The 20,837-nt window shown below is 43.3% G+C and overlaps 1 protein-coding gene across 7 annotated transcripts in view; it reads right to left on the bottom strand.

Moving 5' to 3' along the window:
• The window catches only part of PHACTR1 (phosphatase and actin regulator 1), a 502,764-nt gene that overhangs the window by 48,895 nt on the left and 433,032 nt on the right, over positions 1-20,837 (bottom strand). For all 7 annotated transcript variants that reach the window (XM_079147314.1, XM_079147312.1, XM_079147317.1 and 4 more), the window contains one exon: positions 20,400-20,721. In XM_079147314.1, the coding sequence (XP_079003440.1) occupies positions 20,400-20,721 (322 nt within the window). The remainder of the gene's footprint in view (positions 1-20,399; positions 20,722-20,837) is intronic.

The following is a 20,837-nucleotide window of genomic DNA, read 5'->3' as shown; positions in this document are numbered from 1 at the left end:
GCCTTGCCAACAACACAAATGAAACACATTACATTACAAATACTTTAAGTCTTACGAGCCAGGGTCAACAGTGCTCTACCCTGTCATAGTCAACCGCTCCCGGGGCACAGAGATGAATGGATTCACCTCAGACACTGGGTTCCAAGTCAGATGGCGAGGCACTCATCCATGCACCTCGCCAGGGCTGCTCCTGTGCTAACGTGGAGGAGCTGTGGCAGCAGAGACTTAGACGCTTACTAGCCCGTTCTTTGTAGAAGTTTTCCTGACACTGACCCACACCAATGTTTCCTAAGCCTGAATCACACTCACACCCCAGTAATTTTACATAAGCCATCTTTGAAGTCCATTTATAATAGTCTTACCTTATATTTTTCTTTAAATCAATATTTTTCAAGAATTTAAACCCTGTTACAGCCTTTTTAATCTTTTTTCCTTAAAAATTAACATTATTAAAACCTATGATAATCTTTGTTATCATTGGTTTTATATGTGTTTATAACTTAGGGTAAAATGCATCTTTTCATTTTAGAATATGTGTATTTTAGAATATTTTGTATTATTCACATAAATATGCATAGTTAAAAGAAATATTACAACTTTTATAAAAGGTTGTTTTAAACTCATTTTAGGAGTCACGGATGACATCGTGGTTTGGATAAAGGATGGCTTTTCCAACATCAGCATAATGGCCATCTGGACCAGACAAGTCCACTTCGGGGGCTGTCCTGAGCGTTGTGGTGTGTGTAACATTCCCTCTGACTGGATGCCAGGAGCATTTCCTCCAATTGTGTATCTAGACATTGCCAATTGTCCTCTGGGGTCAAAATGGCAACGACAGGCATAGAGCATTCACAATGGCTTTGCTACAGGAGGCATTTTCGGGGTTACACCACCTAAGTCTTTTTAAAAGCAACTTCGGTGTTGACGGCCAGGAATGTGCACCATTCACTGAAAGATGGAGAATCATCCAGCTCCTGTGAGATAGGTTCCTGACTTACAGTGCCTCTGGTGGCATTCCGGGGGCTGTACTGACACTTTGCTGTTACCATGGTCCCACTTTAGTGAGTGGTCTCTGAAGCAGTCACCCCACTGACGAAAGATCTGGAAACTGCCTCTTGAGGGAACGGCCCTCTCTCATTATTTTGTCCTCAGCAGTTTCCTCAACAACACTCTAGTGGAGGAGTCACCACGTCACCCAGAGTACCTGCTCAGCTCCTTGAGGAGGCGCAGATTCGCACAATCACATCTATTCTAGGCTGTTCCCATCAAAATTCTTTGCATGAAGCATTTGTTTTGTTTTGAACTCAAATGGCCTTCATTCCACCTGGGTTTGTTTACTGGTCCTCTTCCCAGGGCTGACTCATCACTAAAACCACAATTAAACAGAGCATCCCATCCTGACTGCCTGGATGGAGCCCGTGTTCATTTTTACTGGATTACTACAGATAATCATAAAATCAACCTTTCAAATGCATCCAGGTAAGCCTCACAAAACTGTCCTGAGTGAGAGACTCTTGTGATCTCCCACTTCGAGGAGGAAAATCCCAAGGCATATGGCCAAGGTCACACACCTGGACAGGAGCAGCTGCTCCTGAATTCAGGCAGTCAACTATAGCTCCCCATCTCTTCTGGATGTCTCTGCGGCTCCTCGTGCAAAAGCAGTGGTCCTGCCATGCTCCTGAGACCTACTCTCCTTCCAGAACCTACCCTCTTTCAACACCACTCCACCCACCCTGGACACTGCCCTCACATGGGTCTGATCTTGTAATTCTCTCAACAGAAAGAGTTGGGAAGGGCCCCACTGAAACTGGACGGGCCCCATCCTCATTGGCATGGAGCAGGAGGTGCCTCACGATCTGACCCCCCAACTCCTTTCTATGTTTACAAATTTTAGTTGATACCTAAAAACATAAAAATGGAGCATATTTATGGGGCAGCGTGTGATGTTTTCATACAGGTACACTTTGTGTAATGTTGAAACAGGGCAAGCCTATCTATCTCCTCAAATGTTTATCACGTTTTTATGGTTAAAAAAAATATGCGGAGCATAGTGGCTTTTGCTGTAATCCCAGCTACTCAGAAGGTGGGGGCGGGAGAATTGCAAGTTTGAGACCAACCTCCACAACAGAGTAAGACCCTGTCTTCAAACAAAACAAAACAAAGGAAACAAAACACTTTTCCTGTTCCCCTCTCCTTCCTCCCTCCCTCCCTCGCTCCCTTCCTCCTTCCCTCCTTCACTCCCTTCCCCCCTCCCTCCCTTCTTTCCAAGCCAGGGGATTTGAACCCAGGGCCTTGGGCATGCCAGACAAGCCCTCTACCACTGAGTTACACCCCCAAGCCCCAGCACCCTTTTCTTTATGGCAACATTCAAGGTCCTTTCTTCCAGCTTTCTGAATATACCGATGGTCCCCTGTGGTCACCTACTGTGCTGAACACATCATCTAACTGCCACTTAGTCCCCACCGGTTCACACCACTCCCTCCATCTTCATCTCTATCATCGTTCACCATGTTCCAAGTGCTCCAGCCTCATCAGGCCACTCACCGCTGCCCGAGTACATTGTGGGCTCCCTGCTTTCTCTCTGAGCTCCTGTGTCACTCTGCCTTCATCTTCTCCCCTGGGGAGCAACCTCTCCGTCCTGCAGGGCCTGCTCAGGTGCCATGTCTTGTGAGCAGCCCTTTCTGATTTCCTTCCCCAGAGGAAAGCATCCACAGCCTCTGCTCCCATCTCTGCGAGGGCACCTGTCACATGATGTTATGATCACATGGCTAAGCAGCTACTCCCCTGCCTAGAAGGACTGCCAGTCTCCCAAAGACAGAGGCTAATTATTAATTATCTTCATACACCAGGCTCGTTATTGAGCATGCTTTTGAAACTGATGGAAAAGTCAATCAAAATTTGAATTCAAGCAGCTCAGATCAGAGGAGGCCATTTTGCATTCTGCTATAGTTTGGATCTTAAGTGTTCCCCAGAGTCAATGTGGTAAAGGCTTGCTCCCAGGGAGGTGCAATTGGGTGGTGGGGGCATCTGTGGAGGTGCCCAGCCAGGGGATCTTTAGGTCATGAACTGGGGTTATGTCCTTGAAGGGGATTGTGAGACCCTGGTCTCTCTCCCTGGCCATGAAGTGAGAACTTGTGCTTCATCATGTCCTCCTGTCATCATGTGGTGTCTCACTCAGAGCAATGCAGTGAACTGGTCATGGATTGAAACTACTAAAACTCTGAGCCAAAATAAACCTTTTATCTTCATAAGTGAATTATATCAGGTTTTGTTACAGTAATGGAATGCTGTCTAATGCAATTTCCACCATTTAATTCACTAAAACAACTACTTATGACCCTTAGAGTCATGCTCTTTTAGGGAATTTGCCTAGTAAAAGGCATATTAAGGGTCTGAGGAAGAGTGATCCAGTGTTCTCTTTCCTAAGATAATCCAAAGGGCTCAGGTACAGAGATTTATGCAGCAAGAAAGCACTGGTACCTATGTGCTTTCCACTCCAAGACTACATGTGCACAGAAGAGGTAACAGAGAGCCTAAAGTTACAGCATTTTCTATTTCTTCACTCCCAGGTGTCAGTTCATTCCAATTATTACTGTCCAGAGTTTAGGCTGCTCTGGAAGGTGAGGCTGCTGGGCTAGAAGAGATCTACATGTTTTCTCTTAGGCTAACATCATATAATGAATTGAAATGAACCCCAAAGGCCTTATTCTCCAGGGGGGAAATTCATATAAGCTTTTGTTCTCTACTATCTAGGCAGCTCCAAATAATGTGCTGCTCGTGACAAACATACTAGGGATGCAGAGCACCCAGGATGCTCACCAGACGTTGGACAGGTGCACCACTTTGGAATATTTTAATGCTACTGCTTAAATACACCAAGGCGACCCATACCTCACGATGAAGGAGGAGGAGCATCTTTCGGAAGAGCCTCAATGGCTAACGCCGATGGTCCTTGATGTGTCCTATGAAAACGCACTATAAATATTCATCATCTCATTTAATTTCCATATACACTTGCAGAGTTAAGGAAGGCCATTATTACCATCTTGATTTCATGGTTGAGGACATAAGTCTCTGATAACATCAGTGATCACTTGGCTGTGATCACAGCAGGGAACATGAACTTGAGTCTTCTCACCCCAGGGCCTGTGCTCTTTCCAATAACTATGCTGTCTGCCTTCTCAGAGAACCAGCGATGCCCTTTATTATCCCCAATACATATACCCGACGATGAAAAGCAATTCACACTACAAAATCTTAAAAATGGAGTGTAATAATTTTTATAATGAAAAGCAAGGATAGCAGCTGTTCACCCAACCCACCTACTCTTTTGCAATGACTCTTGCTGGGCCCCTTGATGAGAGGCTATTATGGAACACACAGGTGGGTTTGAATTCTAGATGGGGGTGCAATTGCTTTAGTGTGAGTAGGTGTGCAGGCTACAGGACGGAGGAAAGAGTAATTGGCATGCCAGATAATGGAGTATCCTCAATAGGAAGGGGCCATTCGACAGGTTTGGTGTCTACTGTGGCCACTTTGATGACATATGTCCTCGAGTACAGAAAGCCACCAACATCTGTCTCCTCCCACTACCCTGATTTATTTTTCTTCAGTGCCCCTTCCCTCTTTTACATATTACATCTTTATTGGTTTATCATCTGGTTCCCTCACTAAAAACTAAGCTCGCCACAAGGATGATGACTTTGTTCTGTCCTTGTTGTCTCCCTAGAGCATGGAACAGCCTGACTACCCTCCTTCCTAGAAGTGAATGAACAGAGAGGAATGGATAAAAGTCTACCTAAAACAGGAGGTCTGCTATTCACAGAAGAAACACTAAACACAGAAGCTTGTGGAATGCTTGAGAACAAGATGGCGGTCCTAGGTTGATATAAGGCATGCACTTAACACCTCTCCTTCCTCATGTCCCCACGACACAGGGAAGAAAAAGCTTTATCTTTTTCCCATGGTTCCATCTTCATCAAGAAGGACATTTTAAAAAGTCTTCTTTTTGAGAACCCAACTCTCTTCTTTGACTCTGCTCATCCAAGTAGGAAACAGACGGAGAGCAAGGGTGCCCTCCACTATTCATTTCCCTGCTCTGTACTGGGTTGCGTGTTTCTAAAAACTCTCTAGACTGAGAGGTGAAAGGCTGACTGAGCTTCCTTGTTCATGCTGGGTGAGGGCAAGGCACAGATCTCATTTTAAATAATTCATAAGGAAATGAATGCCAAGACAGCGACAAGATGTTGAGGTCATGCCATCAGCGGGTCCTCCTCTCCAGGGAGTTGACGCTGTCATTTGCTCCCTGCCACGCAGAGATCATTGTGACCCGTCCTCACTGGTTATCAAACACCTTTGAAAATCTTGTAGGGCTCAGGGGCAAGTTTCAAAATTACAAATCACTGTCTTTTTAAAAATCCTTAAATCTTCCTCAAAAATACTTGGGACCCACTTTACCATCATTTCTAAAGAAAAACGTGTAATAAAGGGATACTGCTTTCTGGCCTCTGGTTTCAAATGCATAGATTGTTAAAATGAAACAGAAATGGGGGTATGAATCGCCTCCAAGGACAGAGAAAATTTATTATCTACAAATATGACACTGAAAATGAAATTTAGCTTCAACAGGAACAGCTTTTGTCATCTCTCCTGCATGCGTTACGAGGAGGGTTTTCAGAGGGGAGAGAGAACAATCAGCCGTTTTCCTCTCGGAGACCAAGAATGTGTGAGAAATTATGCTCCAAATTACAGTGCCTAAGGCTGAAAAATGACAGAAATAACCACTGAAGCCCAAGAAAATAGTTAATCAGCTTCATTTTAAGAAAGCAGGCAGACATTGTGTGGTTTATCACGGCCTGGGATTAGCCTTCCAAGATAAGGGGCCATTAGAGTTTTTGTTTTTCTGTTGGACTTCAGGCGGTGAAAGCCGTGCTATTCTAAATATAGACCAGGATTCTGAGCCTTCCTGAGCAGAGAGTGTATTTTGAGTTTTTTCTTCCAGAAGCGATAGCGGGTTTCAATTAATTCGTTTCCAACCCATTCTCTGTCCTTCTGGGGACCGGTGACCCATATTTCTGAAACATCTCCTAAGGCATACAGTCCACGCAGCAGGCCGCCCCTCCAGCATTCTCCATTTCTGAAGAACAAGTCAAACCATGGTGGCTTTTCTGCTTGACTTTATCTTTGTCTCTGGACATCTGTGACTGTCCTAGGTCACATGGGGCCAGAAGGGCAGGACATGAAATGAAGGGGTCCATTCATCAGCTGTGTCTCCTAGTCTCTGGTTCCTCCGCAGTTAAATGCAGCCATGCACCTGCCGACCTCACAGGGAGGTCAGAAGGAAACACGGTGCAGGCTGCTGTGTACGCGTCCACGTTGGTAGTTGCTGTTATAAACAGATTGCCTTGAGAACTGGCAATTCATCGTAAACCCGTCATTATGATACAATCACTAATTATCCACTGAAGGACAGATACTGTCCACTAATTCATTAAACACTTCCTGTACTATTTTTATATCTTTGATGCTATTTTTATATTTTTATATCTTTAAAACTTTCTGGAGCCGGCCCGCCCGCAGGTTGCTTCAGAGACCAGGACAGGGCAGCCAGGGACTTCCCCAAGCAGCCCGGCTCCCTCCGGTGGGAAGCGCCTTCTTAGGCTAGCTTCTCGGAGCAGACCGCCCAGTGAGAGCCTTTCTACACAGAGCCAGCCACAAGTCCCCAAGCCAGCGGAGACCTCTGACCCGCAAACAGCCTCTGGGACCAGGGTAGGGCAGCCAGAGACCTCTCCAGGTCTCTCTCCCTGGAACCAGTAGTGGGCTAGGGGAAGCGTTCTTCAGAAGCACTGCATTATAAAGTTACCCCAAGACTTCAGGCTACTGAAGGCTGGTAGGTGATACACTGGAAATCTACAGGGACACTATAAGCCAATAGAGGAAATCTGCAATATCACAGAGTCCCACTGACATCTGACCAATATGAGAAAACAAGGGAGGAAAATGTCCCAAACAAACCTAGATACTATATCAATAAAACCCAATGACAGCACAGCAGAAGAAATGTCAGAAAGGGAGTTCAGAATGTACATAATTAAAACAATCAGGGAAGCAAACGAGGAGATGAAAGAGCAAATGCAGGCATTAAATGATCGCACCAATCAACAGTTAAAAGAGCAAATACGGGAAGCAAAAGAGCATTTCAATAAAGAGTTAGAGATACTGAAAAAAAAACCAAACAGAAATCCTTGAAATGAAAGAAACAATAAACCAAGTTAAAAACTCCATAGAAAGCATAACCAATAGGATAGAACACCTGGAAAACAGAACCTCAGATATTGAAGAAAAAATATTTAATCTTGAAAACAAAGGTTGACTAAACAGAAAAGATGGTAAGAAATCATGAACAGAATCTACAAGAATTATGGGATATCATGAAGAGGCCAAATTTAAGAATTATTGGGATTGAGGAAGGCTTAGAGAAACAAACCAAAGGAATGAATAACCTATTCAATGAAATAATATCAGAAAATTTCCCAAATCTGAAGAATGAAATGGAAAACCAAGTACAAGAGGCTTATAGGACTCCAAATATACAAAATTACAACAGACCCACACCAAGGCACATTATTATGAAAATACCTAACATACAAAATAAAGACAGAATTTTAAAGGCTGCGAGAGAAAAGAATCAGATTACATTCAGGGGGAAACCAATAAGAATATCAGAAGATTTTTCAATCCAGACCCTAAAAGCTAGAAGGGCCTGGAACAACATTTACCAAGCCCTGAAAGAAAATGGATGCCAACCAAGAATCTTATACCCAGCAAAACTTACCTTCAAATTTGATGATGAGATAAGATCCTTCCATGATAAACAAAAGCTAAAGGAATTTACAAAAAGAAAGCCGGCATTACAGAACATTCTCAGCAAAATATTCCATGAGGAAGAGATGAAAAACAACGATGCAAATCAGCAACTGGAGGAACTAGCCTAAAGGAATAGCCAAATAAAGGAGAAACCAAATCATGTCAAAAAACAAAAATGAGTCAAATGACTGGGAATACAAATCATATCACAATAATAACCCTGAATGTTAATGGTCTGAACTCATCAATCAAAAGACATAGACTGGCAGATTCGATTAAAAAAAAAAATCCAACAATATGCTGCCTGCAAGAGACTCATCTCATAGAAAGACATACCCATAGACTAAAGGTGAAAAGATGGGAAAAAACATACCATGCACACGGACACAGCAAAAAAGCTGGAGTATCCATCCTCATTTCAGATAATGTGGACTTCAAGCCAAAACTAGTCAGAAGGGATAAAGAAGGACATTATATACTGCTTAAGGGAAGCATGAATCAGCAAGACATAACAATCATAAATATCTATGCCCCGAACATTGGCTCATCCATGTATGTCAAACAAATCCTTCTCAATTCCAGAAATCAAATAGACCACAACACAATAATACAAGGTGATTTTAACACACCTCTCTCACCACTGGATAGATCGTCCAAACAAAAATTGAATAAAGAAACCATAGATCTCAATAACACAATCAACAATTTAGACTTAACCGACTCATATAGAATATACCATCCAACGAAGAATGAATACACTTTCTTCTCAGCAGCACATGGATCCTTCTCTAAAATAGACCATGTTTTATGCCACAAAGCTACTGTTAGCAAATACAAGAAGATAGAGATACTACCTTGTACTCTATCAGATCATAATGGATTGAAATTAGAAATAAATGACAGAATAAAAAACAGAAACTTATCCAATACTTGGAGATTAAATAATACACTATTATACAATGAATGGATAACAGAAGACATCAGGAGGGAAATTAAAAAATTCTTAGAAGTAAATGAGAACAAAGTCACATCATATCAAAATCTCTGGGACACTATGAAAGCAGTACTTAGAGGAAGATTTATTTCATGGGGCGCATTCAACAAAAGAAGTAGAAATCAACAAATAAATGACTTAACACTACAGCTCAAAGCCCTAGAAAAAGAAGAGCAGACCAACACCAAAAGTAGAAGACAGGAAATAGTTAAAATCAGAGCCGAAATCAACGAAATTGAAACAAAAGAAACAATCGGAAAAATTAACAAAATAAATAGTTGGTTTTTTGAAAAAATAAACAAAATTGATAAACCCTTAGCCACACTAACAAAGAGAAAGAGGGAGAAAACTCAAAGTACTAAAATTCGGAATGAACAAGGAAATATCACAACAGACAGGATTGAAATTCAAAACATAATTAGAAGCTATTTTGAAAATCTATACTCCAACAAAACAGAAAACCTCGAGGACATCGACAAGTTTCTAGAGACATATGAATTACCTAAACTGAACGAGGAGGACATACACAACTTAAATAAATCAATTTCAAGCAATGAAATAGAAGAGGTCATCAAAAGCCTATCAACAAAGAAAAGTACGGGACCAGATGGGTTCTCAGCCGAATTCTACAAAACCTTTAAAGAAGAGCTCATTCCAATACTTCTCAAAGTATTCCATAAAATAGAAGAGGAGGGAACCCTCCCAAACTCATTCTATGAAGCCAATATCACACTGATACCTAAACCAGACAGAGACACTTTGAGGAAAGAAAATTTCAGACCAATATCCTTAATGGACATCGACACAAAAATTCTCAACAAAATTTTAGCAAATCGCATACAAAAATATATTAAAAAGATAGTGCACCACGATCCAGTGGGTTTTATCCCAGGGATGCAAGGTTGGTTCAACATCAGGAAATCAATAAATGGCATTCACCATATCAACAGACTAAAAGTTAAGAATCACATGATTATTTCAATAGATGCAGAAAAAGCATTCGATAAAATACAGCATTCCTTCATGCTCAAAACACTAGAAAAAATCGGGGTAGTGGGAACATTCCTTAACATTGTAAAGGCCATCTATGCTAAGCCCATGGCCAATATCATTCTAAATGGTGAAAAACTGAAAGCATTCCCCCTAAAAACTGGAACAAGGCAGGGATGCCCTCTTTCACCACTTCTATTCAACATCATTCTTGAGACTCCAGCCAGAGCAATTAGACAAACCAAAGAAATTAAAGGGATACAAATTGGAAAAGAAGAACTCAAACTATCCCTGTTCGCTGGTGACATGATTATATATTTAGAGGAACCTGGAAATTCCACCAGAAAACTCTTAGAACTCATAAGTGAATTCAGTAAAGTAGCAGGTTACAAGATCAATGCTCATAAATCCAATGCATTTTTATACATACGTGATGAATCTTCAGAAAGAGAAATTAGGAAAACTACCCCATTCACAATAGCCTCAAAAAAAATAAAATACTTGGGAATCAATCTCACAAAAGAGGTGAAAGACCTCTACATTGAGAACTACAGAACACTAAAGAAAGAAATTAAAGAAAACCTTAGAAGATGGAAAGATCTCCCATGTTCATGGATAGGAAGAATTAATATTGTCAAAATGGACATACTACCAAAAGTGCTATACAGATTCAATGCAATTCCAATTAAAATCCCAATGATGTACCTTACAGAAATAGAGCGAGCAATTATGCAATTCATCTGGAAGAATAAGAAACCCAGAATAGCTAAAGCAATCCTCAGTAGAAAGAGCGAAGCAGGGGGTATCGCAATACCAGATCTTCAACTCTATTACAAAGCAATAGTAACAAAAACAGCATGGTATTAGTACCAAAATAGACAGGTAGATCAATGGTACAGAATAGAGGACATGGACACAAACTCAAATAAATACAATTTTCTCATACTAGACAAAGGTTCCAAAAATATGCAATGGAGAAAAGATAGCCTCTTCAACAAATGGTGCTGGGAAAACTGGAAAACCATATGCAACAGAATGAAACTAAACCCCTATCTCTCACCCTGCACAAAACTCAACTCAAAATGGATCAAGGACCTCGGAATCAGACCAGAGACCCTGCATCTTATAGAAGAAAAAGTAGGTCCAAACCTTCAACTTGTTGGCTTAGGATCAGACTTCCTTAACAGGACTCCCATAGCACAAGAAATAAAAGCAAGAATCAACAACTGGGATAGATTCAAACTAAAAAGCTTTCTCTCAGCAAAGGAAACTATCAGTAATGTGGAGAGAGAGCCTACAGAGTGGGAGAATATCTTTGCCACTCATACTTCAGATAGAGCGCTAATTTCCAGAATCTATAAAGAACTCAAAAAACTCTACACCAAGAATACAAATAATCCAATCGACAAATGGGCTAAGGAAATGAATAGACACTTCACAGAAGAAGATGTACAAGCAATCAACAAACATATGGAAAAATGTTCAACATCTCTAGTAATAAGGGAAATGCAAATCAAAATCACCCTAAGATTCCATCTCACCCCAATTAGAATGGTGATTATCAAGAATACAAGCAACAACAGGTGTTGGCGAGGATGTGGGGAGAAAGGTACACTCATTCATTGCTGGTGGGGCTGCAAATTAGTGCAGCCACTCTGGAAAGCAGTGTGGAGATTCCTCAGAAAGCTTGGAATAGAACCACCATTTGACCCAGCTATCTCACTCCTTGGCCTATACCCAAACGAGTTAAAATCAGCATACTACAGAGATATAGCCACATCAATGTTCATAGCTGCTCAATTCACCATAGCCAGATTGTGGAACCAACCTAGATGCCCTTCAGTTGATGAATGGATAAAGAAACTGTGGCATATATATATACAATGGAATATTACTCCGCCATGAAGAATGATAAAATTATGGCATTTGCAGGCAAATGGATGAAATTGGAGGATATCATGCTAAGTGAGATAAGCCAATCTCAAAAAACTAAAGGACGAATGATCTTGCTGATAAGCGGATGAGGACATATAATGGGGGGTAGGAGGGGTTAGCGTTAGGGTTAGGGTTAGGTTTAGGGTTAGGGATAAGGAGGGTGGTAAGAATGGAGGAAGGAAGGACTGTATAGAGGGAAAAGAGGGATGGGAGGGGTGGGGGGAAGGGAAAAAATAACAGAATGAATCAAACAACATTGCCCTATGTAAATTTATGATTTTTAATTAAAAAATGGAAAAAAAAACCAAAGGCCAAATATTTTCTCTGATAAGTGAATGATGATACAAAATAACGGGGAGTGGCGGGGTAGGGTATGAGAAGAATGGAGGACCTTTGAATGTGTAGAGGGAAATGGGGTGGGAGGGGTTGGGGGAAGGAAAGATAGTGGACTGAGACAGACATTATCACCCTGTGTAAAAGTATGAGTCCATGGATGGTGTGAATCTACATTGTATATGACCATGGAAATGAAAAGTTGTACCCCATTTGTGTACAATGAATCAAAATGCAGTTTTGTGAAAATAAAATATATATATATATATATATATATATATATATATATATATATATATATATATATATAAACTTTCTGGACAGTGGTTTCCAAGAAAACCAAAGAATCCATATTTTTGCATTGGGAAAGGACAGGATTTCTACTGACGTGAACGTAGGAGTTCAAGAGCAGATTCTCTCTTTTGAAAATACACTTCCTTTCTAATCCTCTCAAGACTTCAAAGAATAAGGGTTTCGATAGTCTCATTTTTACTTTTTGCTAACTAATTTGCTTGCCAGCCTCGTAGAGGACGATGAATGAAATCCTACCACCTCTTAGAACAGCTAAACGATGATAAAGAGATGTCTGAAAATTAAAGAACAAAACCTAAAGTAAGTGGTTGATACCTCTGGCTTCTAAGAAGTAGAGACAAGTGTCTCACCAGAATTGCATGAGCTGTTGAAGAGATGGTGTTCAACAGAAGAGAACTTTTTCCTGGAAACACACTTCGTTTAGTAATGTCTGTCGTCTGCTCTACGATGAACAGAACACCCAACTTCAAATCAATGCCAGCTCATAAGCAAATAATGTCTAGGTCTCCAGAGTTTCAGGTGCTGGGGCACCAACTCTCGTCTGGCTATTATTTTGGAGGAATTGATTTGCAGGTGAACCATTATAAATGTTAGTCAAGGTAATAATGTGAAAAGAAACCCTGGGGATGGCCCGGCTCAGGACCAGTATTACTCTTTAGAATTTCCTGTAACCCTGGAGACAATGTGAGAAGTAATTGTCACCGTGTGATGGATTTATCCTAGGATTATAAACTGTCATTGTACTCTTTGAAAGCTTTGAAAATAATCATGGGATAACAGAATTTTAGAGATTGAAGGGAATTTATTTTTCTTTTTCGGCTACTGATTTCAATTTCTTCTGCCTGATATAAAACGATTCCTTCTGCAATATTCTTGACAAGTAATAACTTCATCCCTAGCTAATATATAAATATAAAAAGGAGATATGATAAACAATTACCATTTCTATACCAGGATTCATTAATGTTATTTTAAAAGACTGTTTTTTGTGCATCTATCACAAAGTTTGACACTGCAGTGCTTGATAGTGTTGCTACGAGTCTGAGAAGGTTCTGGAACCTTCCTGGGTCTGGCTGACCACCATTGTACAAGCCTACCTGCATTAATACGGGTGTACACCTCATGTCCTAACAGAAGTAACTGCCATTCTATTTCTAAAAACTGTCACATTAGAGTCAACAACATCTAAGTAGAGGTACAGGGTTGGACAGGTTCTTGACAGATGGTCCCACCTCTCGGCTTTTCCCTATGGAAGTATACCCCTGGGACTGCTGCCAGCCCAATCTTTCTGGAAGATCTCCAGGGTTCCTTCCAATGGAGGTTCATCCTCAAGTCTGGTTACAATCTTTGTCATTACTCTCGTTCTCTATGACTGGTCTTCTAAAAACCTGGAGAATAACTTCCGATGTCCTCTCTTTTCTTATTGAAAAGCTCATTCACCCATTTGGAGACGGCGCCACTCCTTCCTTTGATCTGACCAGATTCCCTCTCTCCCTCTTCATCTGGTCGTTCATTCCTCTTAGCTGTCAGCTCACATGCTGCTTCCCAAAGAAGGCCACCCGAACCCCAGGCCAGTTGCTGCTCTCCTCCCACCCTGCCCCCCACCAGCACAGGCCTGCTTGGTCTCCTGGCCAGGGGACGCGGCGCTGGTTCACGGAGCCTGATCCTGAAAGGGTATTCAGTAAAGAACTGTTAGGGGTCTTCTGGTCACTAAGTGCTGCGGTTGAGGGCCAACAGAAACTGAAGCCCTTGTTACAACGGCATTAGAGGAGGGACCTTCAAAGGCCATGAGCACTCTGCCCTCGTGAGTGGGTTCATGTCCTTATCATGTGGGCCTCCTTATCACGGGAGTAGTTTATACAAAAGGAGATTTGGCCCCATCTCTCACCCTCGCCCTTTCTCACCTCTCACCTTTGACCATGGGATGACGCAGCAAGGTTCTCACCAGCTGCCAACCCCTGGGACTTCCTGGCCTCCAGAACCGTGAGAAATAAATTTCTTTTCTTTGTAAATTACCCAGCCTGCAGTATTCTGTTACAGGAGCATGAAATGAACTAAGACACTTGGGAAACACAAGAACCTTCCTCTCTCGGCAGAAACTGTTTTTACTTGAGGTTTACAAGTGACTGAGATTCCCCCCCCCCCCGCCCCCCAGCAAATGGCAGAGCTTTCCTGATCTGCTGATGGAGAGGAAAAGATAGATGAAGAATGAATTTATTAGCCATGTTTACTTCTAAGGACAACAGGTAGCAAATCTATCCTAGGAGACGCAGATGTATCCTACCTAAAATTTCTTACAGTAAGATTCATTGGGTTTTTGAAAAGAAAGCATCATTAGGAATATCAATTGACTATTGAAATATAAGAATGATCATGGTAACACAAACTCATTAATGTATTTTGCCTCACAAATTTCAAGTATTTTCTTCATTTAAATGCCCTGGTGCCCAAGTGAGTACCTTCCTCTCATCTGCCTAGGATGTACCTCATTCATCTTCTCCTTTTCTACAAGGTTTTTCCTTTCAGGTTTCAGTGTAAAATTCTGAACGTTAACTTTCAGGTTTTTTTTTTTGGGGGGGGGTGAGGTACAGGGAATTGAAATCAGGGGCACTTAACCACGGAGCCACATCCCCAGCTTTATTTTTTTGTATTTAGAGACAGGGTCTCACTGAGTTGCTTAGCTCCTCACCATTGCTGAGGCTGGCTTTGAACTCATGATCCTTCTGCCTCAGCCTCCTGAGCCGCTGGGGTTACAGGCGTGCACCTAACTTTCAGTTTTAAACTCAAGGACACTGCATACAGCTGGACTATCAATTCTGAGTCCCTACACCTCACCCATCTGCTGGATGAGCCACAGATGATCTTTTCCTCCCATTTTATCCTTGATGGTAGATTTGCTCCAAGAGAATTTAATGAGGGAGCAACTTTTTACCATGCTCCTCATATTGGAAAAAATAAATTGGACTAGTTAGGAAAGGTTCAAAGGGGGGATCAGGAAGAGGCTCAATAAGTGTTTCCAGAATACCTCCTCCATGACAGGTGCGATGATGGATTGAGGGCAGGTCCAAGGGTGTGCAGACGGTGAGAAGGCTGAGGTGGTGAGACAGGAGTGAAGAAGGAGAAGACCAGGGCCAGGGCAGGGCCAGGACCAGGGTGAGAATTCTGCTTTGCCCTCTTGGTGGATGGACGGCCACTGGAGTGTTTTGAGCTGAAGAGTGTGTCCCTGCCAAGCCGGTACATCCAAGTCCTAACCCCCAGCAACTCAGAATGTGATTGCATTTAAAAGTAGGCTCTTTCGAGGGGGTAATTAGCTTAAAATGAGACTGTCAGGGTAGGGCCAATCCAGTATGGCTGGCGTCTTTGTAAGAATTGATCGGGAAAGACGCACAGAGGGAGGACCACATGAGGACACAACAAGAAGATGGCCACCAGCAAGCCACGGAGAGAGGCCTCAGAAGAATCCAACCCTGTGACGTCATGATTTTGGACTTCCGGCTGCCAGCACTATGAGAGAATATATTTCTGGTGTTTAAGCCACCTACACTGTGGTACTTTGTTATGGTAGCCTGAGAAAACAAAGAGTCATTATCTAATGTGCATGCGATGGTCTCTGGGACTGTGTGCTTGGGATGGACTCGGGGCAGGGCAGAAGGTAAGAGGGAATGAAGCAAGTCAGATGAGCACAATGGCAGTTTAGGACAGGGGCAGCCGGAGGAGAGGGAAGTGGCTGATCCAGACCTCTTCCCACTGGAGGCCAAATAACAATTGCTGACAATCAGACACAGGAAAAAGAAAGGGGTCCAGGGGCACCTAGATATGAAGCCACCGAAAGTACCCAGAAACCACTCCAGATGCGGGAACTCACATGAGAGATTTTATTAAGTGGACAGGCAGAGTGTCTGCCCGCAGGGTGACAGAGAGAGAGAGAGAGAGAGAGAAAGAATGGCGGTGGAGCTATTCTTAAGTAGTGGAATTTCGTGGGCTAATAACAACGGACCAATGACTGTCTAGGAAACTCAGTGGGCTAACAATCTGGACCAATGACTGCTGAGAATGTTCGCAGGCTGACAAGTGGGCCAGTGGCTGGCTAGGATGTTCGCAGACTGACGGTTGGTTGTAAAATGGGATGTGTGTGCATGTGGGGGGGCAGAATACTGGTGGCAGCAAAATGGCAGATCTGATGCCAATAGCCACCTTCTACTGCAAAGGAATTCATCCACATGCAGTCCCTTGAGAATCTCCCTGAAAATCCTTGAGGGTTAAACAGGGTCCAGATCTCACTTCCTCTTACCAAGAGGAAGTGAGAGCACAAAGAATTGCCTAAATGAATTAACACCAGAGGGGAAACGAGTGGCTGATCAGGACTGAAAGTCTGCGTTCCGGGAGGGAAGCCAACTAGACTACAGAGTTCATGGCAGATATTAAAAATTAAAAAATTGCATAATTGAAATAAAACCTTGCTTTCCAAAAAGATATGAATCACCAATGGAGGGAAACGAAGATGATCCAATTTGGGGAAACAGACACAAACAAAATCTCCAATAAGACTGGCTCAAACCTATTTGCAATGTGCCTTTTAGGGGCACTGAGGACAGATTTTATGTGCTATGTAATTCTGCTTAATGCTCACTGCTGTTTACTGGACATTTACGATGTGCCAAGCAAGGATCGGACTGACTTGGATGGATTAAATCATTTGAACCTCACAAATAACCCTAATGAGGTTGGTGGCATTATTATTGTCCTTGATCTGCAGATGAGGAATGAAATGCTAAAGGTTCAGGTAGCATGCTTTGGGTTACAGAGCTAATAAGCAGTGTGTCTGAGACGGAAATCCTGCTGTGGATTCTGGAACCCATGCACTTGATCACAAGCAGGGGCTGCCTCCAGCTCAGTCTCCCTGCCTTCGGATAAATATACACCCTTTCAGTTGGCTCCAGCTGGTCTCTGGTTCCCTGATTCTATACCCGCTGCCACCCACCAAAATCAGGTTAGCCAAAGATGTAAATAACAATATGGTGTTTTTACAGCCACCAAGCAGGCTTCGTTGGGGTAATGATTACACACTTCATACAAATCAGAACAGATTTAGCATAATCTCTGGGAACAGCCACAAGATGGTAAAGGTCTAGAAGAATTCTTAGATCAAGGATATGATAACTGTCTTCAAACATCTGAAAGCCTTATAAGAAAGGGAGATGAGAAATAAGATGAGGGAAATAATAAGATGCAATAGATAGAGCTTGTTTCTTAAGGCAGGAACTATACCTATCAGAACTTTTTCCAGTACAGAAGGCCATCCTGGAGGCTAGGGAGGAGCCCACTCCAATGGAGACCAAGTACAGGCAGGAGTTGGTTGCCATGATGGTCTTCAAAGTCCCTTTCAAGGATAAGATGACTACTTATCAAATGCATGGCCTAAAGTCTGGTGTTATTACTGTTAGTTTGTGTCTGGGCTGCAGGTGACATCCTGTGAGATTTCACAGCCAGTGACAGCACACATGTGGAAAGTCTGAGGATCTCTACAGGCAGACCACCAAGATAGATGTTCAGTCAAGCATCTTCCTTCTCCAGCATTTTGGGGGTGACCGGAAATTGCCAGAGGGATAGAGAAATCATTCTTTCGGTATGAAACTTGGTAAGATCAAGAATGAAATTATGTTGACAGGGAACAGGAAGCACGTTTTTAGGTTAGTGAATGGAAGGGCGGCATCCCGAGACAGTGACCGTTCTCTCACCACACAAGAAAGTGGCCTGTGACCTTGTCCTGGTGTCCTGGGAGACCACAGGATGCTCCTCTCTAATCCTTAGCTTTGGGAGGAAGGCTTTTCTTAGCATGGGCGATCTGCCAAAGTTCCCTAAGCTCCCGCTGGCCCACCAGGAGGAGCCTATGTCCTGACCTGGGGCAGCAGGGGAGGGACATGGAAGGAGGTAACAGGTGGCCTGAGGTGAGGAGACACCCTGGCTCAGCTGCCCAGATCGCGTGGCACCTTCTTTCCTAAATCCTTTCATCTCTTCCCAGTTTCTTCTCTGTTTCATTTCAATCCAGAGCCTGACCTAGTGCAGGTCTGACCGACCCACCACTTGGCCTAAACTCAACTGTAATATTCCACAAATACCATCACGGGTATGACCAAATGGCAAGTTTTAAGTGACAACAGATTTAGCAATATCCTACTAATATGGTGTTGTGAATGTCTTCTTCAGATATCTAAAGCTCAGGAGAGACATAAAACCTTGCTAGGTGCAGATTAGACCCAGGGTATGAAATAACAGTGACTGAGAGTTGTGTTCGGAGAGCGCTGTGCTGCGGTCGAGAGAGCGATGTCCTTGGGGTGGAGAGACCCAGGCGCCTGGCTCAGCCCCTCAGCTCACTGCCTAGGGTGGCATGTTTCAAAGATCTAAGCAGATGTCGCCATCCTTACTGTGGATCCCTCTTAATTTTCAATCCATCATAAACCAATGCTTTTGTCAAACGTAATAAAAATGTTCAAAGAGGGAAATGCTTTTTAATCAGAAGATGCAACAGATGTAAAATTATTCAGTCAAAGTCCCATAAAAGTAAGAGTGTGTTCTGGATTTCCCTGCTCAGGTGGTTACAGATGTGGACCAGGCAATTTGTGGAACATTCCTTGAGTAGGTGGTGACAAGGGGACTTCCTCCACCTTCCTTGGTTCTCCAGTGACTCAGGCTCCCTAGGTGGTGTGATGATTAGCTAAGATGATGAGGATGTGACGATGACTTCGGTGTGTGTGTGTAATAGGTTAAAAGGTGCCGCCCCAATGCTACCTTACTGTTGTTCTCAGTAATGATAAAAATACTTGAAAACGATGGCAAGGTGCCAAACTAAATTTTGCTTTTCCTTTGGCAGGAAGGGTCGGTATGAACATAAAGTCATCAAGTCAGAATTCCTAAGACGGCAGCTTCCCTCCAAGTCAGTCATTTCCCAAACGCACAATTCTTGGCTGGGGGGCAGGAAACCACATGCAGAGCCCCCACCTGTGAGCATCCTGCCTCTTTGGCTCTCTGCTTTGGCAATCTATGGACCCTTCCAATGTCCCCATCTGTAGGACCCAGTAGACAGCAGGCACCACCTTGGGACGTGCTTCCAGGGTCCCATTCGGACACACCCCTCACAACAGAAGGAAACACTGTTTCTTTGTTGTTAGGCAACTTGGTCCAGCAACGTGCCTGACACCACGTTGGAGATCCCAGGCATTTCCTAGGCATAAGGCGGGATGGTGATGGCGGTATCTGAACACACACGTGCGCATGTTCATACATACATTGGGGTGCGCACACACACGATGGACTCAGAACCAGACAGAATGAGAGATGAGAGGTCTCCCTGAGTTGGGGACAGCTGGAGTCTCTGCTGCAGGCCTGGCAGTGGGGATCCTCCATGCAGGTGTCCCAGATTCTGGCTGCCAAATATTCGAGGCTCAAGTGCATCTAAACCAGCTCTGGTACTCTGCTTCGTCCATCAACAAGAACAAAGGGCAAGAACAGGGCGTCGCTCTCCACCCTTCCCGCACTCTGCCTCCCTCCAACACCCAGCTGGCTCTACTCTTTTCCTACTTTACATTTGCATTGGCTTTCGAATATCACAAAAGTAATAGTCACACAATTAAAAGGAAGCAGTACCAGAAGATATGAAATAGAAAAGCATCTTCTCCCCATTTCTCTGTCCCAGGGTAACCTCCATTCATAATCACAAGTACATCCTTTGACAAAATGTTCCTGTTTAGAGAAACATAATGTGTGTTGATATGTATGTTACTATTTCTTTTCAGTAATTGTGATTATAGTTTGACAAGAACAATATAAATTTTTTTTCTTCCATACTCTCTTTGCCATTCAGCTTTTGGTCTTATTTTACTTTCAAGCCTTTTTTTTTTTCCCTGCAGCAGGGCTAAGCTGCTGTCCCTGCTCCTCCCACTCCCCCACCCCACGCCCACTCACCCATTACCTTTCCAGCCTCTGCATGGTCATGGCCAGCGTTTTGTTCAGCTCGTCTATCATCCTGCAGCCCGAGGGGTGCATGGGGAGGGTGCCGGTGGAGGAGGGGAGGTGCTGGCCGTGGCTGCCATACTGCAGCTGGTGCTGGATCTGGGACGGCAGGACAGTGTGGTGATGCTGGGCCACACCCTGCTGGCTGCTCTTCTGGGCTGCGTAGGACGCCAGGGAGAGCTCTGGGCCCCCTACAGGCATACAGATCATGACTTTCTTTGGAGGTAGCGGAGGCGACAGTTTCACTGGCAGACAAGGCAATTTCACAGGGGCGCCAGGATCTGTGGCAGAAGGAGGGTGAGAGAAAGATGTGAGATGGGGGCATCGGAAGAAACTCAAGGGCTACGTGCGCTCACCTTGGAGCCATGCCCACGGGGTCCCGGGGCTATAAGGTGTC

This window comes from Sciurus vulgaris (genome assembly GCF_902686455.1).
Source record: "Sciurus vulgaris genome assembly, chromosome: 7".
Lineage (NCBI taxonomy): Eukaryota > Metazoa > Chordata > Mammalia > Rodentia > Sciuridae > Sciurus > Sciurus vulgaris.
Note: the sequence above shows the minus strand (reverse complement) of the source record. Positions and strands in the feature narration are given on the sequence as shown.